Genomic DNA, 20,543 nt, shown 5'->3' on the forward strand with positions numbered 1-20,543 from the left:
ATTTTTTAAAAATCAAGAATTTAAAACTAATATATTATTAGTTTATGTTTTTATAGAAGAAAAAATTAATCAATATGTTATATAATAAAAACGAAATGATATGTGTCTTAATTTAAAAAAAAAAGTAATCTATTCACTAATCTATCTATATAATAAAAGTAAACAACAAATAAAAACAATGATATGCGTCTTAAAAAAACAATTTAATATATTATTGAATGAAATTATATAAAAAAACAAATATATAATTAAATATATAATAAAATAAAAAATATTTTAGAGAATTATACAAACTTTTCAAATATTAAACCAATTAAACTATTGAAAAATAATAAAAATTTAGGTTTAATATCTATTTTGTTCTCTAGGTTTTGGAGGTTTGTTTAAAGTGGCCGGATATTCACAATTGTTCTATATTTTGTAAAAAGAGTTTGGTAGGTTTGTTCAAAGTGGTCATACCTTCTTTTTCAGATAGGTTTATTCAAAGTGGTCATACCTTCTTTTTCAGATGTTGACAATTGTCCCATATTTTGTAAAAACGGTTCAAGTTGATTCTTTTTGCTTACAGCGTTAAAAACGCTAATGGTATAATTGTCCCCTGACCAAAGCTGAATGAGTTGTTCAGTTATTGATTGCATGACAGGCTAAGGTCAATTGGCTTGACAATGTATGTGGAAAGAGTCCGGGTTCTAGCAAAGCCCCACCATAGGGCCACCATGTTGCCATTAACACCATCACAGGTTCATCTTCTCGCGCAATCAAACCTCCATAACCATCACGCCATAAACCTCCAGAACATCGCACCATCTTTGTTTCGAATTGCAGAACCACCATCTACCTTCATATGCACCTTCAGCAGCTATGGCGACCTGGACAAAATAAAAAATGCATCAAAACCTAAATCGTGTCTCGTCCTGCCTCTACTGCAACCATGCTTGTTAAATCACAACGGTGCCTGCAGAAAAATCTCAAACCAGAATCGTGATTCACCACTTTGAACCCTAATCGTGAGTTCTTTCTCCCTCAATTCAAAGTCTACATCTGAAATCAGAAAAGCTCATAAACCAAATCGCCTAATTCAAACCTCCACGACCAACATTCAAAAGCCCTAACCTAAATCGCGTTGTAACGGCGAGTTCATCTCCTCCGTCACCTTCGCGCACCGCAAGCAATTCTCCTTCATATTCTCCACGAACTCGAAGAACCCATATCGTGTTCTCGCGAACCACTATGGCCAATAAACATCTCCTTTATCATCTTCTTCATCGCAGAAGAAACACAGATGAGGGTCGAAAACCCTAGTTCGAGAAAGAGAGAGCGTTTCTCGCATCACAAGCATCATTATGCAATTGTGCGAAACCCTAATTTGGGTGAGAAGGAGACTGCCACGTGACAGTCCCTCATTGGTTGAACTTGACACACAATCAATAACGGGAGAATTTATTCACTTTTGGCTAGGAAACAATTAAACCGTTTTTAACATCCTAAGCAAAAAAAGACAAATTAAACTGTTTTTACAAAATATGGAATAACTATGAACATATGAAAAAAATAGGACCACAAACCTACCAAATCTAAAGAGCAAAATAGGTATTAATAAAAAAAATTATATTAACTAGTAAATAAAATAATTAGACTATTAAACATTTCTTATCTAAAAAAACACAAATAATCAATAAAAATATTAAAAATAACTATTAAACTTTTGTTATCTGAAAAAACACAAATAATCAATAAAAATATAAAAAATAACTAAAAATATTGAAATAAAAAATATAAAAAATATTTACTTTTATATATTTCATTTGAATATAATGACACAAAAATTATAATAACAGAAAAAATAATAAAGTATATATGAGTTTACTAATTTGTTAACTTATGTAATTTGTTAACTTATTTAACCAATTAAAATTGTATCAAATTTTAGTTGAAAAAAAATTCTTATTTATAAAAAAAAACATACTTTAAACAAAAAATATTTTAATAATTTTTATTTTTAATTTAAAATAAAAAAATTAAGAATTATTTAAATATTTTTTACCTAAAATCCTTAAAATTTAAAATATTTTTTTCAACTAAAATTTAATATACTTTAAAAATTACGTATTAACAAACCATATATATATATATATATATATATATATATATATATATATTCTCGCACGGAAAAATCAAATATTATTTATACTGTTTTGAATACAAAAATTTCCTTTCAAACTCATTCCATACAGAAATTTCACATAAAAAACAGATATGGTTCTGTCGTCCCGTTTGGTATTTTTTTTTCTCGGCCATAGGTGCGACACAGTAGAGTAGTCGTAGGATGTTGGACAGAGTCCCAAAAGAAAAGTAATTTAGCTTACACAAGTTTTGCGAGCATGAGGGACACATGGTTGGGTCCCACCTTCTGTAATACTCTTCCCCTCTCCGTCCCAGTTTCTGCAAGAATCCTCTCGTCGTCATTTTCTTCTTCGTCTTCAATGGCTGCCTCTTCATCACACCATCGCTTCCACCATCACCGCCGCTGTTACTCAAATCCTAACCCTCCTCACCCTCAGCCTGCCTTGCTAGTCTTCTCCGGAGGCACCGCTTTCAACGGCGTTATCGAAGAGCTCAAGAATTTCACTAACCGCGTTGCTCACATTCTTCCTGTTTCCGACGATGGTGGAAGTACTGCGGAGATTGTTCGTGTTCTCGGTACGGCGTTTTGTTAATTAATAATTATAGATTATAATTACCAGTGTTTCTATTTTTGGCGATATTTTGCATTGTCGCGGAATCAAATTCTGGGGGCGAGGAATTAAGGATTTGGTTGATTGGGTGGATGCGTGTGCTTGCGTTGCAGGGGGTCCTGCTGTTGGAGACATACGTTCCAGGTGTCTGAGGTTGTCCGATCAAAGTACCGTTGAGGCTCTCGCCGTTCGGAATTTGCTTGGGCATCGTCTACCACTGGATCCATCTCAAGCTAAATCAGAATGGTTGGTACCACATTCTTAGTTTTTGTTTCTTGCCCAATGCCTGATACTTCTGGTTGAATTATGGATAATTTGGCTTGGTCTCCGCTTTCCATGTTACTTGCTTTAATGGTTAACATGTTGGGCCCAGGCTTAATGGATGTGTGCTAATTGCTAGGTTATATCATTTAGGGGTGGTGATTTAATGGATACCTGACTTGGGAGGTTGGGAGTCATGGCCTCTCCACTGTTTTTGAAAGGTTGACATTCTCTTGTAGTCTTTGACCCTTGTTTTCTTTTATATTCAGGAAAATGTGGAATGCCCTCCATCCCAATTTTTGGGGGTATAGGTTTAGGGAAGGGGAAAGGAAAGAAAAAGAGAGAGACCGTGAAAAATATATGATAAATGTTGGGAATTGAGTTGAAGATAGACGAATGAGGTCAAAAGGAGATGGGATCATGGTCAGAAGAAAGTGAGTGTAATAGCTATAAGTACCCACATATTCCATTGTTTGGAACTCGATGATCTTATTTTTTTTAAAGGTCCTTCCTTGTGGTATTATATTATCTTTGCATAATTTTTCTTTTTAAGTTTAATTTAAACCCTGATGACTTGTATAGGTACTCTATTGTGGAAGGTGATCACTTTTTATGGAAAGATGTGTCAAAACCCTACAGGGAGACTATTCGAGCTTTTCTGGTTTATTTCCAGAGTCAGGTGATTTCGACAAACAAGCTGGGGCTATTTTTTGAATATTTCTCGGTTGCCCCCTAAAGGATCTTTTCTTTTTTGCACATATTTTTATATGACTTTTTAAATCCTTTTATTTGTATTTTAATAATTTGTTTTTGAGATTATGCGCCTTGAGGTGTGGCATTAACTGCGATTGTGCCAATTATTTGTTTTTGGGGGTAAATTACATCCATTTCCTTTCAGGTTTTCCAAAATACACTCGATGCCCTTGACGTTTTTTACCTTACAATAATCTTCCTCCTTTTATATAACACTAGAAATGAACCAGGCAGGAGTCTATATAGATAGTTTGGGTACACAGCATTTTGTTGTCATATAAACTGAAGGAGGTCTAAGTAGGGATAAAATAGCCATGGAAATGTTTTTGTGTATTTATATTGTTAAATAACATTTTATTTTCAAATTTTTAGTTAAATTATACTAATATGATGATCATAATAACCATTATTCATTATGATATTTGATTAGTTGCTTTAGATCAAGCTTTTTCAATCTTTTATCATTTTTGGTTTTGGCATTAAATTTGGACATTCCTTTTGGTCTTTTTATAGATTCTCCACCGGGCAGAAGAATCATTTTGTTTCAGCAACGGCAGGTCTTTTGTTTCTTATTCAGTAACATTGTTGTTGTCATTTTCTTGTTTGCCATAGTGTTTTCTCACCCTAAAAATACCTTGTTTCTATTGATTATATTTGTCATACTATAATGACAAAAGTTGTGTTGCGCATTAACTGTTACTTTGTTTCTTTCTTCTTTCTTTACTGGGAGGATAAACTTAAAGTTTTAGATTATGGACTGTGGCACTTGAGTTGGGAATATCCAATTGCAAATTTGGGACTAGAGTCCAACGTTGGGAGTATGAGATTCTGGTGTGGGGTTTATAAGGCCTAGGGCTCTCCAATTACAGCAGCTATCTTTTGTGGTGTGGTTTTCGCCTCCCAAGGTCCAGCCAAACATTAGTAAATGGTTCAGAAAAATTATAGGTTTATTGTAATGCAATCTGTTGCAGAAATGTCAAATAACGGATGCATAGCCAGCGTGCTTCATGATTGGTTTCGTAATCAAATATGTCATGTCAGTTAGATGTATAATGCTCAATGGCTATTCCCTATTATTTGATCTTCAGTAAAAGTAATTAAAATTTAGATGGGTAGAATGTTCAATACATAATTCTTATAGGATTCCATTCCACGATCTTATCTGGTGTAAAACGGGGTTTTCCTGGCCTGAATTAAGTTAAAAGGGACATTATAACTGGTAGGGTTACTTCTTTCGTTCTCCACCTTATTGTTCTCTTTTTGTTGTTGTTGTGCATGTGACACTGACTTAATTTTAGTTTGAAAGATTGCATCCTTCCAATCTTTTGAAGAGGGTAGTTCTCTTCTAAAAGTATTACATGTAAACTTAATTAGCATCTTCCAGCATTGAAGAAAATAACTTCTTTTTCATAAAACATAGAAATAGTAATAAATGAGAGATGGAATGGGTTTAACTGCTCTCACGATTCTTTCTACCTAGATTGATAAATAGCTTCTTCTTGCCGATCTTATATATATATATATATATATATATATATATATATATATATATATATATATATATATATATATATATATATATATATATATTTGTAATTTTATATGCAAGTTCTGTTGTACTTTGGTGTTATCGGTATTTGCCAAGCTGGTTTATAGAAAGGTTTGACAATCACTATACACTTGTAGAACAACTACCTTACCTTACCAGTATTGTAGACAATAACTACACACCATTTATAAAGGATTTGGCAATCATTGCCAAGACCAATAGAATGGATTGTTCCAACCTGTTGGAGATCATTTAATAGCTTATATAAAGCATCCAGATTGAATGATACTTGGTCATTCATTCTCTCTAGTTGAAATAAAGACTTCATTCACATGTCCAAATTACACATAACAATATACCGCTTTTGCTGGTTGAGATTTTGGGTGTAACATTAAAACATTGTAACTGATTTTTATAAACTATGCAGCATTGGAAATTTCTTTTTTGCAGGAGCACGCATATTTTTTCAGTCCTTGGATGCTGCGATATTTTTGTTTTCGCGGGTTTCAGATATTCCCCCTGAAAGCCTGGTTCTACCTGTGATTTCAACCAATGACAGACTTACATTAGGTTGTGAACTGTGGGTATGCTGTCAATTTATTTAACTGTATAATTATGATTTCACAGAGGTTTATCTTAATAATTCCGAGAGAAAATTTATTTGTTCCTGTGAAACGAACTTCATATAGGAATTCACAAAAATGATTGACCTGCTATTTCACTATTATTGCACTATCTTATTTTGTTCTCTAATATCCCTATAGGATGGAACTATTATACGGGGACAAAATGAAATTTCTCATCCAACCAGAGGAACAATTGAGCTTATTAAGAAGGTATGCTCTTGTATTTGTTGTTACATTATGTCCACTCCAATGACAATTTGTTTATATTTCTTCCATGGATGTGAAATGAACTTGATAACTTGTATATGTTTTGATGAGGGGCGAATTTTTCCTTCCAAATTATTGGTGGATTTGACTTTAAGTTGAAATATAGAATGATTAGTTTATTCCTTTGCTTTTTCTTGTTTTTTTTTTATAAATTTTCGTGAGGGAATTTTACCTTCCAATGTAAAGTTGGATTATAATTTTAAAGTGAAATATAGATATTATTTTCCCTTTTACGTTTTTGTAATTAGTAATTGCATAGTGGTGATTGGAATGCCCATCTAGTGGATGTCTATGCAATTGATTGAGATTTTACAAAGTGCTGCTGGTTCTTAGTCTCTATAGAGTGAGAGAGGAAGAGACCCATTTCTTTAATGACTGAGCAAAGTAAATATAGGCTTTACAATTTGTACAGGATAAGATTAAAAGCTATATGATCACTTACAAAAGTTACGTGACTTTTTAAAATCTCACATTACATGACTTCTGTTTTAAATTAACCATTCACAATATGATCTAATTGTGCAAATTTACTTTTCTTATTCTCACATGAAAATGCCCTCACGGTGAATAGATTTCTTATAAATATTTTATTTCTCGTGTTAACATTTTATATTTTCATGGGTAGGGAAGTTTTTCAACTCCAGCACTTCCTTCAAGAATAAAACGGGTGTTCTACATGTCCAGTGAGGGAAAAAATTTGCTGCATGAGGTAAGTACTGTCTCGTTTGACCCACTTATTTCACATGTTGAAGGATCTTTGCTGTGTGTATCACATCTTATTATGCGTTACCATCAACAATAGTGAGAATCGATGCATTATATGGAAGATGCAAACAGAGGGGGAATTTATTTAATTATATTTATTGTAAATGAAAATAAAGAAACCAGGGAAAGTTATCCCATAATTAGCATGGATTTGTATTCTGTCTTTCATTGAAGTGTGTAACATAATATTAGATTAAAAAATATTTTTTCATTTGTTAATCTAAAAGAATGAAGAAGTCAAATGAGATGGAGGTAAAGAGTAAAGACATGCTCTGTTGACAGAAAAGAAATGGTATAAAAAAAATAACATATATGGATAAACTGATAACTTTCATTCTGATTAAATGCCAATTAGAGAACCTTACGTGGAGGAGAGCCATTTTGCATGGAATGATACTTACATACATAGATAGTCTAACTCTCCTTATTTGGTCCGAACTAGAGTTATTATCCTTTTATAACAAGGTTTCAACTTTTAGTCTACTTGAGGTTCAAACTTGAACTGGGGAAGGGGGAACACTTTTAACATGGAGCTAAATAAGCAACATGTATTTTGAAGGTGGGTACAGTTTTTATTTGTCTGCTTCCATTATGAAAATATCAATACTCGGTACCTTTTAAATTTGCTTATCTCACTGTAGAAATCTAAATATGGATTTGGATTTTAGGTCCAAATTTATAAAAAAAAATTATAATTGGAACTGCTTTTTCTCTGTGAATAGGTCTTTCCCTCCGTTAATGCGGCTGTGTTAGAGTGGTTAAATAATGTGGACTGCATTGTATATGGCATGGGCTCCCTTTTTACTTCAATCTGCCCCTCACTGGTAAAGATTCTTATTATTGATGATTACATATATTTGACAACTCTGATATTCATTTTAGCAGTTGAGGTTTATATGCTAGGCCCTCTACTTTGTCCATATTGTGTCTAAATTTTGGAAAACATGATTGCTCAACTCTTTAAGTATTTATCGATTACTTGATTAATATGTAATAAATTAGTTGGAACAAACTTCTAGCTTCATTACTTATAACGATGGGTCTTTCATTAGATGTTTACGGAAATTTTTTGCTAGGTGTTACTGGGAATTGGGGAGATTATTTCTTCAAGGCCATGCCTCAAGGTATTTTTTTTACTGTTAGTTTTTGCTTTAGTTATCTGCTGAAAGTGTAATATACCTCCTACCTTGTTATAATAGAGAAATAAAGACTTGACAAAATTACCTTTCTTTGTGAAAGAAATAAAGTTATAAAGTGGTCTAACTTAGCTTGACTGCTGCACGAGACAAAATGGACCATAAGCTGCTGATATTTTACTATTGGCACAAATCTCTGCTTCCATGATTCCTTGCTTTCTGGTTCCATTGTAGTGGCATTAGGGTGCTTTCATCAACGAGTTGCATGCTTTATTTTTAAATATGTAGGCATGTTTCTAGATACACAAAGCTTGCTGTTATTAAGTGGAAATTAATTCTTTCTTGCATAGTTTTGCTGATAGCTCTTACATGAGATTCAGACTGTTGAATCAATTCTTTTAGGGTGTCTTCTTGGATTGGATTGCGAAATGGTAACATTCAAAACTATACCTTTTCAGCTTATTAATTTGATTCAGAAAAATGGTAGGTACTTATGTTAAATGGTACAAGGGACCGGGAAACTAATGGATTTTCAGCTTCTTGTTTTGTAACTGCCATTACGGATGCTCTAAATCGAACATATGGAGAACCTGGCAATCGCTTACAGAATCTTGTGAGTGAAAATTCCTCTGTTCTCTATAATTCTTTTATTGTTTTCAAATTAAAACATTTGATTCACGCAATTCTCTTAGAGAGATGTTATTATACTTTGCTTAATACTGTTTAAGTGGTACACTGTTAAAATAAATGCTTGATCGATCTCTTGGATAAATTTTACTGTCCCTTGAATGCTAAGTTAAACATTCTATAATAATATATTTTTTGTTTCGTTTTTGGTAACTCTACGAATTACTTATTTCCTTAGTGCCAAGGCTAATTAAGAATCACATTTTTTTTTTAAAGACAGTTATATCCATTTCCTCATCTGCAGTAGTTGTATGAAGTGAAGTGAAGTGCAGTGTACCTTCTCTCTTGTTTTTAATTTTCTTAGTATTCTTCGTAATCTTTTCTTTAGTACTGGATTTTCCAAGAAACCTCACATAAAAATATGTAGAATGTAGGGATGCTTAACCGTGACTCTGTTACTATAATTTCCTTAATTAACTTCTAACGTCTGTCCCCTGCCTTCTCCATTCTTTTCACATATTTGACGTAATCCCCAGAAAAATACTACCTCATCTTTTAGTGTTTTCTAAATATTTCATTTGATACATCATGAAATACTCGGTATGTAAAATGTTCATCAACTTTAGATACAATTATCATATAAAATGAAAACCAAAAAGCACTGTACACAATGAATGATATAATATAGGTAATATATGCGCTGTTAATGTTTGATGCAGCCAAATCACTATATAAATACCCTTTTGGTGCCGAGAAATGGTGAAATTCCAGTTGATACAGACAGTTTAGCTGCCCAAGGAATATTTGACGTGGTATGTCTTTTAAATCTGTTCATTTTGTGTTATGAAGTGGATATAATCTCTTCTGTGCAGGATGAAGATATATTCCAAGATTGTTTGTTTGAAATTTGCTGTGGACAAGTTCATGCATGGATTAGGCACTTGGTCTAAGAATTAGCGTTAATTTACTATTAATTTAAAACTTATGTAAACAGTAAACGTAGTGATTGAACAGGTATCAACTTTAAACAGTTGCTCTAAAGTCAGACTTTGATATTGTTACAAATTAGTGATTTAACACTTCATGGAAATGTATTGTTCTTATGGTACAGGATCCGTGGTAATTTTATGATGCAAATTACTTTGTGACCATCCTATTATTTCTCAAATTTGCAGATACTTGTTGACTCCATACGAGATCCTAAAGTGGGTATAATTTATGACCCGAGTTCACTGATTAGATCTCTAGCGGACTTAACAGACAGGTACATGAAGTCGCAAGTTAATGACTTAATTGATACCAGACGGTAATCATTAAAGAAGAGTCACTGAAATTATCATTATTTGATTGTGAATCTTCCTTTAGACATAACAGTGAGAAGGGAAAATGTATTATATGTAACTTTTTCCAGGATTACAAGTAGTTGCAGTTTCAGGAACTTGTTGTGAATGTAATTTGATAACAATTTAATATGCTTTGAACTTTATTATTTATTAGTTCTTTTTCTTTTGTTATAAGTTTTTAGAATTTTAATTTTTGAATATTTTTTTTTCTAAATATATTTTATTATTATAGAATACGAATTCTCTAGGCCAGTACGCCATTAATGTGGAGGGCTATTTGACATTGTGCACGAGTGATGTCACTACAGCCAAATGGAATATCGGATCTAATATGCATTTTCTATTGTTGAGTAAAAGATGAAATATCGGTCCACGAAATATACTCAATTACATCATGTAACATCGAGAGTTTAATTATTTGAAAAAGTTAAAGATAAATTATCAATGATTAAGCAGTATAAGAACATGTACGAGAAAAACCAATTTTCTTGTTTGCCACTGCTTCAAGTCTGATTTCTATCTCGCTTATGCTAATAACATCTAAGATCTCTCCCACAATATACTCAATAAAGTGAACTTCATTTTGTTTCAGTGTACATAAATTTTAGAAAAAGTTGATTATAATCCCAATTTTAATTTTGTAAGAATTGATAATACTTTTTTATTATAATAATTTGTATATAAATTTAATGAAAGAAGAAAAATATTCAATTTTATATTATTAATATATTATTATGATGAATTAAATTATTTAACAATTTTATTATGATGAATTAAAAAGCTTATAAATTAAAAAATGGTATAAAAATAATTAATGCAATGATAATTAATATTAAAGATTAATCTAAAATTTAAAAATTAATGTTAATTTAATTTCGTTTGACTAAAATATTTAAATGTTTTCAAGTTTAAATTTCATTTGAAAGGAAGTTTTTAAAATTAAAATACTAGGATAAAAGCTTCAACTTCATCACTAATTTGTTGAGATTTTATTGGGAACCATTTTATTACAATGAGAAACTCTTAGCTCATGCATTATTAGCAATCTTTAAAAACTCCTTTCAAATATTTTCAACATTAAAAAAATAATTATTTTAATAATTACAAAAATCATTAAATTATTATAAATTTATGTCACTTTTTTACAAAATCCAAAGAAATATTTAATTTATTAAAATCCTATACTTATTTTATTTTTCATAAACCCAAAGTTAAAATTATAGTTTGTATTATAAATTATTATTTTTTACTTTTAAAATTTTTTCCTCCATGCTTAAAACGTTGCAAAAAAAGTAATAGAAAAAGCTAGTAAAAATTCAGTTCCTTACCTGTTTTCATATTCTGGAAATCACTGTAAATTCGATTCAAAGCCAAATTCTAAATGTGCCCAGTAAACAGGCCTAATTTTTAAAATAAAGTGTTTAGTGGTCTATTTGGAACACTTTTTAATTTGGTTTATTTTGAAAAAAGAAAAATCATTTTTGAAGCAAATTAGAGTGTAAATTGGGAAGAACTATAGGGGACAAGAGAGATAAATAGCATAAAAAAAGTAAGCATAAAGGGTAGAAAGAAGGAGTGTTAAAAAAATGAAAAGCTTGAAATGCAGAGGAAGTTGGGAGGAATGAATGCATTAAAAGACTAACAGAAGAAAGTGGCGATAATGGAGACTACTTTCCACTATTTGGGTGGGACTTGGTGCAAAGAACTTTCCGTCCCTTGGCACGGCGTCGTCTTAAAATAGCTCTTCCACCTGGTGTGCTCATTCGTTTGCGGAAACCATGAGTGCGTGCCAATGATTTTCTTGATCTGTTTCTCTTTGTCTGACAAAGAGCAGCCTTGCCTGCCCTCACAACCAACCCACCACCTTTTCCTCTTCTCGCCCCAACATTAGATGTCAACTCCAATCCAAGTGATAACCCTTAACATTCACAATTTACTTCACATCAACAACAACTCCTATGCTCATATGCAAATTAAACAAATCTCTCAAACAGTTCAAACCCTGTCAACTATTACTAACAATGCTAACAACTCTAGTTTTCCGCCCTCTCTTTATCTTTATTTTTTGCTAAGTTATTTACTGTGAAGTTTCAATGCCAAAATATGTTGAATTGTAACCATAGATTGAGTTATTGCTCTAGTTCTTAAATGCTATCAACCATGTTAATGAAAGGATGCCATTGACATATTCTTAACGGATGCAAGCTGGGAAAAAGAAGAAAAAAATAAACTACCAAAAGATACTAAGAATTTCAAATTGTACTGTCTTTCTAATTTTTGTGAGTCAATTTCTAAAGGACATTTGTCTCTCTTATTCTAACAGAAAATATTCACAAGTTGAACCATACTGGGCTCATTGGAGTCTCTTCTCCACCCCAACCTACCAAAATCCTTTGAGCAAGGAGGATTAATAAACTCAACCTCCATATCAGTAAACCAACCAATTAAACCATAAAAGTTCTGGAATCATTTGTTCTTATGTTATTATTGGTGGTCAAGTCTGATTTAGAGTTTCCCAGCGTAAAAACAAGTAAATTTAGCAATATATAAGTGAAAAACATTCACAAATGCGTCTTTAGAATTTTCAATTATGGATGGTATCATGGTGTCCGGTTTGTTACCACACTCAAGGTACTACTATAACCAGATCACAATCCTTAGAGTGAGAAGAAGAAAGAATTTCATTACAACAACTAAAAACATTGCCACACTCATTCAGCATCTTAAAAACTGCCATTCAGGGATACTGGTATGTATAGTCAAGTTCACAGGATTTGTTCAGACTGGATAACATATTCAGACTTCAAAGCTACTAATTGCATTTAATCCGAAAACCCAAAGGTTAAAAATGCAAGCATTTTAAACTGGTATTATTGTTCTAAACAGTGATAAAAGGCTTGTTATGGTACTCGTGTACTACATACATATATTTGTTTGGCTTCACTTACAACCCATTTCATCGGCAAGTGGTGGCATCAACTCCTACAAGCTTAAATTGACACAAAGAAATCCCTTTGAAAACCCAGAAGAGTAACTTCCGTTCCAAATTGTGTCCATATTCAAGTTAAATTAAACCCAACCACAAAAGCATTTTCTTTCCAAAAACCCTTTAGCAACATAAATCCCTACATCCCTATTAAAACAAAGAGAAATCACTTCCAATTCAAAACTTCCACTTTTCCAACTAGAACAGCTATTAAAAAAATGTTTAAGCATGGCATACCATACATTGACAAGGAAGAATTCAGTACTTCCTAAATAAGACTAACAAAAACAATGATAACCAAGGGACAAGGAAATTCACCTAGAGTAACCGATTTCAAAAAGACCCAGTGTAATTAGCGAAGAATGAGATGGAAGAGAGATGGGAAATAAAGGTGAGGAGTGAGTACCTGTAAAGGAGGAAGAGAGATGGGAAGGAGAGGAGAGGAAGGAAGAATGGAGGAGAGGAGAGCGAACGTTGAAGAAACTGCTGCGGCCAACGTTGAGAGAGATTAAAGATGGTTTTGGGGCAGTGAGAATGAGAGAAGCTGAGGGAGTGGGCGTGGCTATGCAAAGCGATAAGGAAGCCATTATACACCTTTTTGGTTTCTTCCCTCTCTGAATACAAGTTTAACGGAACAATTGGGAGAATATGAATATTTTATTAAATAAAGGTAAATTATATATGAAAAATCAATTGGGGATGTAGCTCAAATGGTAGAGCGCTCGCTTTGCATGCGAGAGGTACAGGGTTCGATCCCCTGCATCTCCACTGTTCAAATTTGTTTTTTCCAATTTTTGTTTAATTATTATTACTATTGTTTCTACATTTGGTTATTTTACTGTAGAAAATCTAAATATGAATTTGGTTGGTAAGTCCAAGTTTATAAACAACTTATAATTGGAACTACTTTTTTCTCTTTGAATAGGTCTTTCCCTCTGCTAATGCAGCCGTATTAGAGTGCTTAAAACATTTGAGCAGTAGAGGATTAGATATTATTGTTGATATACTGACTAAAATGTAGAAAACATGAGTGCAATTCAGTATTTATTGATTGCCTGTTTAATATCTAATTAATTGAATCAAAGAAGATTGTTTATTTGAAATTTACTGTGGACAATTTCATGCATGGATCTGGCATTTGGTCTAGGAATTATTGTTGATGCAAAACATTAAGCCGTTGCTCAAAAGTCTAACTTTTTATACTGTCACAGATTAGTGATTTAACACTTAAACATGGAAATGTGTATTCTTATTTTGGTGCAAATTACTTTGTGACCATCCTACATTCTCAGATTCGCAGATAGTTGATTATGTATTTGAATTTAATGTTTGGTTTTGTATTATTGAACCTGAAAAATGTTATGTTTTTTTTTAATATTTTAATTTTTTTAATATCGTTACTGTGGTAGATTTATTAGATTAATAAAATGAAAGAAACAAAATAACGTAATTTTATAGAAAAAACTGTTTCTTTCTAGAAAAAGGTTGGCCTGATGATAAACTTGTTAAATAAGTTGATTTATTTTAACAGGACAAAATTAATTCTGAACCATTTAAAATGTGGACTTTAAGGGCAGGACTTTAATCTTGCTTTGAATAAGAGATTTCACTGTTTTTAAAACATTCAAATAGAACGATTTTGAATTCTTCCAGTTCAAATTATAAATTTTTCAAATGTTTTGTTTTAAAAAAGTAATTAAATTAAATTTTATCATTCTTATAAAGTATTTCAATTGTTAATGTGTACAAAATATATAAATATAAATACTTACTTAAAATATCAATATTAATTTTTTAAAATTTATTTGAGTTCATGTTTTTTTTTTAATTAAAGTTCATCTAAATTCTTTTAACTCATGATAGTAAAACTATTTTCTTGAATGATATGGATTAAAATTATTTTTACATGATATTAGTTACAATTATTTTAACTCGTAATTGGGGTTATTTGCACAATGTCGTTAGTTGAGGTTATTTTAGTTGATTTTCAATTACAGGTCCATTGAAAACTTTCTTTAGCTAACATTAATAACAAACAACACTAAGAAATTTTTTATAAACTATGCAAAAAAGAATAATAAGAATAGGGTTTTTATGGATAAAAATAGTCATTACAAACATAAATATAAAAAAAATATCAATAATGCGAAACAATAACTTTTTATTGGTTAAAATAATTGTAACTAATACCAAACCAAAAATGATAGTAAAGCAAATAAAAATAATCTTAACAACAACAAAAAAATTCTATTTACATTAATCAAAAAAACCTACAGTAGATATTATCAATAAAATGTAGATGTGCCAACCTTAATTAACATTGTTCGATAAATAACTTAAAACCTACATTATGTTGGAAAATTAACTTTAAATTGACATTAATTGAAAAAATATGCCTGATATGAGTTAATAGACACAATTAATGTTGATTAACAAAATTGTAACTTTGGTTGATAAATAACTTTGATTCAACGTCGTCAATAAAATACCTCTAATAATATCAGTATAATAAAACACACACGGTCAATAGTAAAAAAATAAACCTTTACCAACATTTATGAAAGAAAAACAATGTTGAAAATATAATATTTAAATCTTCGTCAAACCAACAATATTCTAATTTTAACTAAGTGGAATTTCAGTCAAAATCAAATAAAGAAAAAACACACATTTACAAACATAAAGAATGTATAATTTCTTACATTAAAAGATTAAAAATTATCTAATTTTTAATAACCAATTGTTCTTAAAAATTTTATTTCTTCTAAAAAATTTACCTAAACAATGATTTTTTTAAAAGTATTGTAAATTTTCTATAAAAATAAATTACTATTTCATAATTTTCAATCATAGTAAATAATATTTCCTATCTACACATAAATGAGATTATGTTGTTTACGAAGTATATTTTCTCCCATTAAATAAGAATAGTGATACATTAAATAAGAGTAGTTTCACACCCAAATTTTTTTTATACTCATTTAACATTATCTTTTCTTACCTTTCACTTTTTTTTCTTTTATAATATAAAAGTTCACTTTTTCATAACTGTTTTACCTTAAAATAAATAAATATATAAAGATCATTCTAAGTGGACAATAACTAAATTTTAAGGGTGTACTTATTATTTTTTAAAACTGATAATTTCTCTTCTTGTTAACTTCCTTCTCTAAAGAACAAATATATTTTTCACTCACTCTACTTCATTTATCTTCTTTTTTTCCAACATATTTTCTTCAATTTTCTTTCCTTTTCCAACATTGATTATGAGAATTGAAAAGACAACATTGAATATATATTTAAGAAAAATAATTACTTTGAAACATTTTTTACACTTATTTATTTGACATATTATTATTTACTTTCTTATTATAAAAAACATATAAAATGAATATAAATGTGTCAATCCACTATTGTCTTATTTTTAAATAAGAATATTTTAGAAAATAACTTATATATTTAAATGGGAATAATTGAGAGAGTAACTTATATTTTTTTACAATAAGAATATTTGAGAGGGGAACTTATATTTTTTTAATATATAAGAATATTTGAGGGAGTAAATTATATTTATCAATGCATGTAACAAAAACAAAACAAATTCATTCCAACATAATCCATGAACGACTCATACATTGCTTGATAGAAGAAACCAATAACTTCGAACGTATACAAAATAAGAAGACATAAACCTTGTTTGTAAAAATGGTAAAAACAACAGATACATTAGATTCGAGCCAGACATAGAAAGATGTACGAGATGTTCGAACTCACCATAATACTATTACACAAACGGATTGGGTAAATTTAATTTGAAACCAAAGTTGGGTAAGAAGCTTTCATGGTCTCGCCACAAACACCTCCGGCTTCACCGCTTTCCCTCAGCAACTTCATGTATCCGTTCTCTCCCCATCTTTCACCCCATGAATTCTTGATCAACCAGTACTTTTTTCCGTCTTCGGTGGCGCCATAACCAACTATAGCAACTGCGTGGTTCGGCTGAGTGCCGCATGGTCCTTCAAATACATCGCTCTCGTAGGACTGAAAGTTTTGATTAACAGCAACGATTACTGACACGGGTTGGTTCGCCACGGCTTGTAGTAGTTGCTCTTCATTATTTTCAGGTACATCTTCATATCCACTTATTTGAGCTGCGAGCTGTGTCGTCTGGCATGTTCCATCAGTTCCTTGGTATGGATAATCGCTTTCAGAAGCAATACCCCCGTTTTCTTTGATATAGTTGAATGCATTATCCATGAAACCTCCTTCACACCCATTGTTATCGTTATCACAGTCCACTAATTGTTGCTCTGAGAACGAGATCAACTTTTTGTTAGTTATTTGGAAAATGCCTTCTACAGCTGCCACGGTTGAAAAGGCCCAACAGCTTCCTGCAATTTAACCATGGGAGTAATGTCACAGGTGAAAGAGATCAAATTATTCAGCAGTTTTTTTCCTGTAATGCTAATATAAAACAGAAGATGAAGTTGTGATTACATACCACATCGACCTTGGTCCTTAACATCGGTGACGGCTCCTCTCTCTCTCCAGTCCAAGCTTGTTGGAATATCCTCCACATTCAAGGGTGTAGCTGATGTTGAACGTGGTAGGCTTGAGTTCAGCTTGAGTCCTGTGTGTGAAGCGATAAACTCTTCTTCGGTTAAGTCAGAAAATGGATTCAGCCCCAACTTGTAATTCTTGTTCCCAGCATTGTTGAACTTCTCAATGTATTCCAAGTTCTTTACAAATATTTTGAACCGTTTTCCTTTATCTGCATCATCAGCGTATGTGCGTCCGTGTTGGGACTTCCATTGCTGGAATGCTTCAGCAACAGAAGATTCATACAATGTTCGGGACATGGCTTGATAAGCACATGTCCACAACATCACAGCGCAAACAGCAATGAAATGCTTCATTTGAACTGAAGTAACCATTTTCTTTTAGAGACAAAAGAAGAGATATATGTTGTATGAAAAGTGGGTATGAAAAGATAGCAGTGATTTGGCATATTTATAGCACATAAAATCCTATTGCCTTGCGATAATCTCGGTACGTATTCACGTCACACTAATCATCCCTTTCGCCCTTACGTTGGTGTCTTCTTGTTTAAGATTGACCTGAAACTGCAATTCAATGTGTCCAATAAATACAGCTCAATCAATCTACATATGCTTCTTTTATTTTATTTTTTAAGGACAAAATATCTGCAATTTTTATATGACACCCTATAATTGTTCTCCTGTTAAATTGGTCTGTTTTAAAGTGAACTTTATTTTACAATCCTGTATAATTAAAAATTTAAGCCTTAAAAAAGTAAAGCTCTAGATTTTAATTAAATAAAAACATAGTTCGAATACTATAGCAAAATATGGATTTAACAAAGAAATATAACATCACTTGTTAAGAAAATAATATAATAGAAAATGATTTGACAGTTTTGTAAATACTGGAAATATATAATATCGTTTGTGTAGGTAATCGATGTAGTATAAGTTTGTATTCAAAGCATATATCTTTTCCTTCTTCTTTTTCGTTCCAGTTCGTTTTTCTCTCGCACCTGGTTCCAGTAGTTCATCACTTACTAATACCTTTTTCACTTCGAAACATCTCTCGCCTCTCTTCATTCAAAATGTCGAGCAACAATTGTTTTTGGACCTCCATTTTTACTTTTTATATTATATCGATTTTGACAATCAATTTAATATGTCTTGCAGTTATTACGTCACCTGATACAGTACCCATTATAAAACCAATATAATATCTCTTTATTTTACGAATGGAATTATCTAAATTTTACTTTTTATATAAACTATGAATATAAAGACATTTATAATTTAATATTCTACAGTTACCCTCCTTATATACACTATCTAAGTCTTATCATTACTTAAATGAAACTTATTTATGTATATTAATAAAATGATTAATTACACAATTATTTCTTGAATTTCTTTGTTTGTATACAATAATATCAAGTATTTTTCATCAAAAATAATAAATGTAATATCATATTTAGTACATTTTTAAAGGTTTAAATTTACCATATTTCAATACTAATGATATTGATGTTTTAAATTTAAAGTTTAAATTTCAATGAAACTATAAATTGCTAAAACGTTTTTGTCAGTGACTCTTTTCTCACACTTTCTCCTTCTCAATAAGAAGAATTTTATGAGCTTTTATATTAAATAAACAAATAAAATATTGATATATAACAAATATAAGGAAATTACTTTTTCTCCATATACTAATTAGTCTTAAATCTCTGTCTACACATTTTTGTTTGTACGTGTTAGTATATATATATTTTATATTAAAAAAAAATTAAAAGTTGAGATGAAAAAATAATAAATATTTTTAAGAATACAAACGTTGTAAAAAATGAAAGAGTGAATTTGAAAATATAAAAGTTAGACTATTAAAAACATATATATAAAGAAATCCAAAAAATAAATATTAGATGATGAAGAAAATTGTATAGAATAAAATTTTTAAAAATGCAAAAATAGAAGATAAAGAAAGTTTTATTGAAGATTCTATAAAAGCAGAAAGATTAAATGATGTAGAAAAATGTAAAATAATAAATTATCTAAAATTATAAAGGACAAAATAATGAAAAATATTTAAAGAGTAGATTATATAAAATAGAAAGTTAAATTATTAAAAGAATAAATGATAGTCAATCTAATTTTCAATATTTTTTTTGTCTTTCTGAAGTTGGATATTTTGACCATAATTAGGACTTCTACAATTAACTAACTAATTTCTCATGTCAAAATATTATTATTATAATGGAGTCGGTAGGATTTGGCTATTTGGAGAGGTATACGTGAAAGATGGTTAACTCATCGAACACGAGAAGGTGAAGATTGTCTCACATTCCAAATATTAGAAACAAGGTTTAATAGGTTCGGAGGTCCCTATATTTGTGGGTTCGTTTCAATTGGGTCTTCCAATTTTGAAAGTGATCAATTTCGTCCCTAATTTAACAAAATTGAGTTAATAATACTCTTTCCGTTAAATGCAATGGACGTGATTAACTTTTTAAACATGTGGTATGTTGAAGCATCCTTCAAATAAAACTGTGCCACCTGCAAATAAAAGGATGCCTCAACATGCCACATGTTTAAAAAGTTAACGCGTCCATTATATTTAACGGAAAGGGTATTATTGACTCAATTTTGTTAAATTAGGAACCAAATTGATCACTTTCAAAATTGGAGGACCCAATTGAAACAAACCCACAAATATAGGGACCTCCGAACCTATTAAACCTACAAACAACTATACTCAAAGATGTGATGTGTGCCCCACCAGTTTCACTCGTTTGTCACATTATGCTTACAATATCATAAATTTATTTTTGCATGCTTTTAAACCCTCAATTTCATATAATTATTTTTATTCTTTTAAAATAAATATATAAAAATTATTCCTCCAGAAAATATTACACCTCTTTTTAAATAATTAAATAAAATACGTACTGATTTTATTC

General features: G+C 30.8%; 3 protein-coding genes and 1 non-coding gene across 6 annotated transcripts; 2 read left to right on the plus strand and 2 right to left on the minus strand.

The window, feature by feature from the left end:
- The first annotated feature begins 2,234 nt into the window (after positions 1 to 2,234).
- Positions 2,235 to 10,236, plus strand: LOC108343256 (uncharacterized protein YNL011C). Of its 3 annotated transcripts, XM_017581426.2 has the most exons (13): positions 2,235 to 2,700; positions 2,849 to 2,981; positions 3,579 to 3,675; positions 4,263 to 4,306; positions 5,726 to 5,882; positions 6,063 to 6,134; positions 6,817 to 6,900; positions 7,679 to 7,780; positions 8,033 to 8,080; positions 8,495 to 8,523; positions 8,629 to 8,705; positions 9,439 to 9,531; positions 9,895 to 10,034. In XM_017581426.2, exons 1-12 carry the CDS (start codon positions 2,382 to 2,384, stop codon positions 9,480 to 9,482), a joined length of 1,206 nt encoding a protein of 401 aa, XP_017436915.1. In that variant the 5' UTR covers positions 2,235 to 2,381; the 3' UTR covers positions 9,483 to 9,531; positions 9,895 to 10,034. The 3 variants fall into 3 exon arrangements, with proteins under 3 accessions (XP_017436915.1, XP_017436914.1, XP_052735668.1); XM_017581425.2 differs by lacking the exon at positions 8,495 to 8,523 and having other exon boundaries at positions 8,580 to 8,705; positions 9,895 to 10,236; XM_052879708.1 differs by lacking the exon at positions 8,495 to 8,523 and having other exon boundaries at positions 5,726 to 5,878; positions 6,822 to 6,900; positions 8,580 to 8,705; positions 9,895 to 10,236.
- A 1,362-nt stretch (positions 10,237 to 11,598) lies between these two features.
- On the minus strand, positions 11,599 to 13,667 carry LOC108342248 (50S ribosomal protein L34, chloroplastic). Its single transcript, XM_017579994.2, has 2 exons — positions 13,455 to 13,667; positions 11,599 to 11,980 (listed from the first exon to the last, which is right to left on the minus strand). Exons 1-2 carry the CDS (start codon positions 13,633 to 13,635, stop codon positions 11,730 to 11,732), a joined length of 432 nt encoding a protein of 143 aa, XP_017435483.1. The 5' UTR covers positions 13,636 to 13,667; the 3' UTR covers positions 11,599 to 11,729.
- Positions 13,668 to 13,743: 76 nt separating this feature from the next.
- Positions 13,744 to 13,816, plus strand: TRNAA-UGC (transfer RNA alanine (anticodon UGC)). Its single transcript has one exon. It is a non-coding gene; the product is annotated as a tRNA-Ala (tRNA).
- Positions 13,817 to 16,689: 2,873 nt separating this feature from the next.
- On the minus strand, positions 16,690 to 18,004 carry LOC108341678 (zingipain-2). The gene is made up of 2 exons (XM_017579331.2): positions 17,550 to 18,004; positions 16,690 to 17,439 (listed from the first exon to the last, which is right to left on the minus strand). The coding sequence occupies exons 1-2, from the start codon at positions 17,980 to 17,982 to the stop codon at positions 16,856 to 16,858; spliced, it is 1,017 nt and encodes a 338-aa protein (XP_017434820.2). The 5' UTR covers positions 17,983 to 18,004; the 3' UTR covers positions 16,690 to 16,855.
- Positions 18,005 to 20,543: the final 2,539 nt, after the last annotated feature.

This window comes from Vigna angularis, chromosome 6, assembly GCF_016808095.1.
Source record: "Vigna angularis cultivar LongXiaoDou No.4 chromosome 6, ASM1680809v1, whole genome shotgun sequence".
Lineage (NCBI taxonomy): Eukaryota > Viridiplantae > Streptophyta > Magnoliopsida > Fabales > Fabaceae > Vigna > Vigna angularis.